The 5,411-nt window shown below is 39.5% G+C and overlaps 1 protein-coding gene across 1 annotated transcript in view; it reads left to right on the top strand.

Moving 5' to 3' along the window:
- dock5 (dedicator of cytokinesis 5) overlaps positions 1-5,411 on the top strand; it is a 128,772-nt gene that overhangs the window by 103,561 nt on the left and 19,800 nt on the right. Inside the window, exons 34-40 of the mRNA XM_015370075.1 lie at positions 478-634; positions 2,312-2,352; positions 2,428-2,518; positions 2,611-2,730; positions 2,936-3,025; positions 3,252-3,356; positions 3,655-3,796. Coding sequence (XP_015225561.1) covers positions 478-634; positions 2,312-2,352; positions 2,428-2,518; positions 2,611-2,730; positions 2,936-3,025; positions 3,252-3,356; positions 3,655-3,796 — 746 coding nt within the window. The remainder of the gene's footprint in view (positions 1-477; positions 635-2,311; positions 2,353-2,427; positions 2,519-2,610; positions 2,731-2,935; positions 3,026-3,251; positions 3,357-3,654; positions 3,797-5,411) is intronic.

Below are 5,411 nucleotides of genomic sequence, written 5' to 3'. Positions count from 1 at the left end.
AAACTGATCTAAAAAATAAGTCAAAAATATTTTAAATTAAGTGTTTTTGTTCTTAAATAAGATGATCTGCCATTAGACTGAGTATGTTTGCCCTAAAAATAAGGTAATTGGAATTATTTTTATTTAATTCCTTTTTTCCCCCAGCTTTTTATTGTCAGTACATTGTCACAAGTACAGAGCAACGAAATTTACTCTGCATTCAACCCATCTCCTTGGGGAGCAGTGTGCTGCCATTATGCGGTGCCCAGGGAGCATCGTGCAACTGTGCACTGGAAATAAAAACATGGAGTTTTTGTTATCCCATAGAAAAACTTACTTCCTTGCTTAAAACGAGGAGAAAAAAACATATTTTAAGAAACATGACTGACTTGGATATATTTTTTTGCTGTAAAACTACAATGAATTATTATAACCAGACATTTTTGACGTCAGACCTGATAATGAACTAACCCTTCTTACTCCTGTTGGCCTGCTCAGACTGTTGGAGCACTGCCGGCGCCACAGGTACCTGTCCCAGTCCGGAGAGGAGCTGGCTCTGCTGCTGAGCAGCCTGCTGGAGAACCTGCTGGCGTACCGCACCATCACACATGACGAAAGTCCCGAGCGCCGCATGAGCTGCACCGTCAACGTTCTGGTAAGCTGTCGGTCTGAAGCCTCCGCTCGCTGGCAGAGCGTGCAGGGAAGGTTCTTATCTAACCGGCTGCAGATGACGAGGCGATGCTCTCAGAAAATGGAGGGAATTTTGTTGAAAGAAAAGAACATGTTTTAGGAAAAATACAATGCACAGATTAACTTTGGAAAACTTCTTTATCCAAAAAAGGTTTTAAGAGTAACTTTGCTCTTTTTTTTCAGATTAAATTTTTTTTTCTAATTAGATATTTTTAAAGATTAAATTTTTCCCTAAAAAATAGATGAAACTTTTTTTCATATTCTATATCAGCGGTAATCAATTAAAAATCTGTGGAGTCTGAATAAAGAAAATCATCAACCAGTAAAGATCCGGAGACATTTTAAATAACAATTTGTCACTTTAAAAAGCATTTCACTCTGAAATAAGATGAGGTGTTTATGCATCCATGTTTTTGTTTTGTTTCTTTTTTTTTCTGTCTTAATGGTGGCAGTGGGCTTTAGGCTGCCCTGCAAGGCTTTAAACCTGGGTTTGACTGGAGACTAAGCCATTCTCAAGCGCATATCAAGGTGCTCATTTTGAGCCTGGATCCAGATTTATTCTTGATTCTGTTCATGGTGGAGAATCCTGCTTCACAGCAGCAGGTTGAGCCAAACATCCTCTAAATGTGCAGGGTCATCTTTGAGCACGCCATTTCACTTTTCTTTCACCAGTTCACCACAGTTCTTCCAGCAGTCCACACTTTCTCTGCTCTCTTTTTCTCATCATCTTCTCCTTCTTTCCCATCGCCCGGCTTGCCACAGGTCACGTGCAGCCTGGAGCAGGACGCTCCGGAGGGCTTTACCGTATTAACAGGAGAAGCAGTGCAAGTGAAGTTAGACACTGACTTCAGATAACATGTGGTCATATAAATGTTTTAGATCAGGTTGGGTCCGGATTAGCCAGCAGGTGCGTCCGGTTCCGGACCACGGGCCGCTAATCTGTGGCCTCTGTTCTATATGATCACATCTTATTTTTGTTATTTTTGTATTCATTATTTTTTTCATATTTCTTTTCTTTTGAAAATTTCTTTTTTCAGATTGAGTTGCACGATTAGCATTTTTTTTTCAACTTGCATTTTACAGATTACATTCTCTTCACCTCTGTGGGCGGGCTTTCCTGCGGAGCGAAGAGTAAAAGCGCATTTCTATTGGTCAGCTGGATGTTAGCACCAACATTTCTATTGGTCAGGTGCGAATGTTGGTATTGGACTCAAAGTGAAGAGAACGTAATCTCAGCAAAATTCCCTCCATATATGATGAGCCAAAAAGGACTCTTATGTTTAGAAAAGCACATTTTTATGTGATCTACCATGTTGGAGTTAGGTGGTTTCCCTGATGTACAGATAATATTTACAGACATGGAGTAAACATTAAACCTCATCATGTTTAAAAATAGTTTATTTTTAAATCCTGAAACGGATTAATTCCACCTTAACTTTCCTGATAATAAATCATCATCTTGTCCATAAATAACCATGCCGTGCATTAAAATCAGGATATTTTCCTGAGGTAAGATATTGACTTCTGTGACTTTTTCGCTGAACTCTGCCTCACTTTAGAAAATCTTAAACAATTCCCTCCGCATCGATCGTTGGTTGATCATTTGTTGGATGTTAACATGAGTTCTTCTCTCTGCCTGTAGAATTTCTACAAAGAAAAGAAGAGGGAGGACATTTATATCCGGTGAGTGCGAAGGAATCAGCGAGGATGTTCATTTCTAGCCTGAACTGCCTCTAACTTCTCTGTTCTTGCAACCAGCTATCTGTACAAGCTGCGAGATTTACATCTGGATTGCGAAAACTACACCGAGGCTGCATACACTCTGCTGCTGCACGCTGAGCTGTTGGAGGTCAGTTTCACAGAATCAGATACTCTGCTTTTTGGCGAATTTATTCTTAATTCCTAGTCCAACCTTTGCATCTTTTCCTCTGGCTTCCTTAGTGGTCGGACAAACCGTGCGCGCCTCATCTGATACCTCGGGACGGGTCGCACGTGTGGACCCAACAGGAGCTAAAAGAGAGGCTCTTCCAGGAGATTATATGCTACTTGGACAAGGGCAAGGTAACTGTTCAGCATGGCGGGTTAATCTCAGATTTAACCTTGTCTGTCATCACATGTCGAAACCCATGAGGATGTTGCATCAGCACAGACCCAGCCACAGTCGCTGTGTTGTAAGAGCAGAGCAGAGCAGAGGAGGTGGTTGTGCTTCTGTTTCTAAGCTGATGTTTTATGACCCTCCTTAACAGTGCATCACTTGTTTTGTCAGATGTGGGAGAAGGCCATTGAGCTGGGCAAGCAGCTGGCCAAGATGCACGAGAGCCACATGTTTGACTTCATGGAGCTGAGCGAGCTGCTGGTAAGAGCTCCAACATCAGTACCAATTCTGCAAGGAAGATAAAGGCTAAAAGGCCCTTTTAAAACATGAAAATAGAGAAATGATGACGTTCTTAGGACTGAAAGCTTTTCTTCTCCTGAGCTGTGATGTGAATGTTTCTTCATTTTCTAAACCACCGACATATGTGCAACACAGCCTCATTACATGACGCTGCCACATCTAACCGCCTTATTTTTTCCTGTTGTAGAAAAAACAGGCCAAGTTTTATGAGCAGATATTGCACGCAATGCGGCCGCAGCCGGAGTACTTTGCTGTTGGATATTACGGCCTTGGATTCCCTTCTTTCCTCAGGGTAAGAAAATGATTACCTGTTTCAATAAATGGAGACTTGGAGGCAGCCTCATATCGCCGCGCTTATGCAACGAGCTGACATTTTGAAATATTTCTCGGGGCAATGTGCAATAATTCCAATAAAGGTTATTGGCTTTTTGATGCCACAAGAGAATGTCAGAAAGAATGCAGCCATGTTGAAGCTTTAATCATCCACCCCACCCCTATTAAGCATGTAAATTAACCTCAATGACAATTCTTTGTTTTGAGAGGCTTTGATTTGATGTTCTACACCATGTTTCTTTCTATTTATCCTGCAGAACAAAATGTTCATCTACAGAGGAAAAGAGTATGAGTGGCTGGAAGATTTCAGCTTAAAGCTGCTCTCTCAGTTCCCAAACGCAGTCCGGATGACCAGCACAGCGCCCCCTGGAGACGACATCTCTAACTCACCTGGGCAGCGTATCCTTTTAAAACATTTCTTAATCCCAAAAAACAAAATGATCCAAAGTGTTACTTGGAGTACAAACATAAAAAAAGTCATAAAAACATCATTAGCAACCAAAGCATCTGGTTCTGCCTATTTCTAAGAGATGCTTTAATGTATTCAAACACATAAATATGCCTCATTATCATAATTTGTATTGGTTAGTTAGAGATCGACCGAAAAATCAGCCTGAAGATAGTTTTGCCCAAGATTAAAGTTTCTTGTCTTTAGTGTTGTCCGATACCGATACTAAGTAAAATATTCGATACTCGATACCCTTTTCGATACCACACACTGGAAAAAGTTTAAATCTAGATAAGTTTTCTTAAAATAAGTGCATTTGTTCTTGAATTGAGAAGGTAAAAGAGACATTTTGCCAATGGAACATGACAATTAGCATTTAAAATAAGAAAACACAGTTGTATTGCTTTATTTCAAGTGCATTTTATCTAAATATCTTATTTTAAGAGTAAAAATACTCATTCCATTGGCAAACTATCTAATTTGCCTACTCAAGTTAAGGGTAAATACACTTAATTTAAGAAATTTGTAAGTATTTCTAGATGTTTTTTCTAGTGCAAGAATAAAAACAAAGACTCTAAAATTCAACAGAAATATTTTCATTACTAAAAAAAATACAAGAAATAAATAAAAAAACAATAAGAATAATATTTTGGGGTTGTATGCTGAGCACAATATTAAGCAAGCTTGATAAAAAACTTACAAAATTAAAATTAAGTGTTCCTTCCTTGGATATGTTTTGCAGACATAACAATGACACTAGCCAAACCAGTTAAACAAAAATAATTCTCAGCAGCTGCACCTGTTAAAAAAATGCACAGAATTATTCAATCACACAGTGTTCAGAAAGTGCATTTTCCACTATTCTGCACTTTAGATGGCTTTATTGATACTTTTGAAAATGAGTATTGTATCCGGATACAACGTTTCAGTATCGATACTTTTGACAACCCTACTTGTCTTGTATCGTCTTGTCTTGTAACATGTACTCTGCACTTTTTCCAAAAAACAACGTTATGCTACAATACACAGACAATAATCAAGCACTAGGACCAAGCGGAAAACAGCAGCTCAGGCTGAAGCCCGCTTCCCTGAGTATATAGACCACCCACAGGCTCCTGATTGGCCCTCCATATTTGTGTGTGTGTGTGTAATTGGCTGTCCCTGCCATTACTGCTGAGAAGCTCGCTTTAAAAACATCTGATGCGCCACTGAGTCGGGTCTGTGAAAAGTCTTATAGAAAAAACGTGGGTCAGCAAGAGATGACAGATTGTGAGGGAGTCTTCTACTGTAAATTAGCAATTTTTTCTTCTCTCGGGTCACGTCATTTACAAGGGTTGTAATATCAAAAGTATTAATTTACACAAATCTTTTGTGACTCGCAGCCAGGATGTCTGAAAACCGTGTAACAGCCCTCCTAAAACCCCTTTACTGGCTCCATAAAACAGCAACAAGAACAGCAGAAAAATCAACTGCAATAAATCAGATATTGAGATAAAATAAACTACCGTATTTTCACGACCATAAGGCGCACCGTACTAAAAGGCGCAGTCTCAGTTATGTGTCCCA

This window comes from Cyprinodon variegatus, unplaced genomic scaffold (assembly GCF_000732505.1).
Source record: "Cyprinodon variegatus isolate N-32 unplaced genomic scaffold, C_variegatus-1.0 Scaffold41, whole genome shotgun sequence".
Taxonomy (NCBI): Eukaryota; Metazoa; Chordata; class Actinopteri; order Cyprinodontiformes; family Cyprinodontidae; genus Cyprinodon; species Cyprinodon variegatus.
This window is presented reverse-complemented; position numbering and strand designations above follow the sequence as displayed.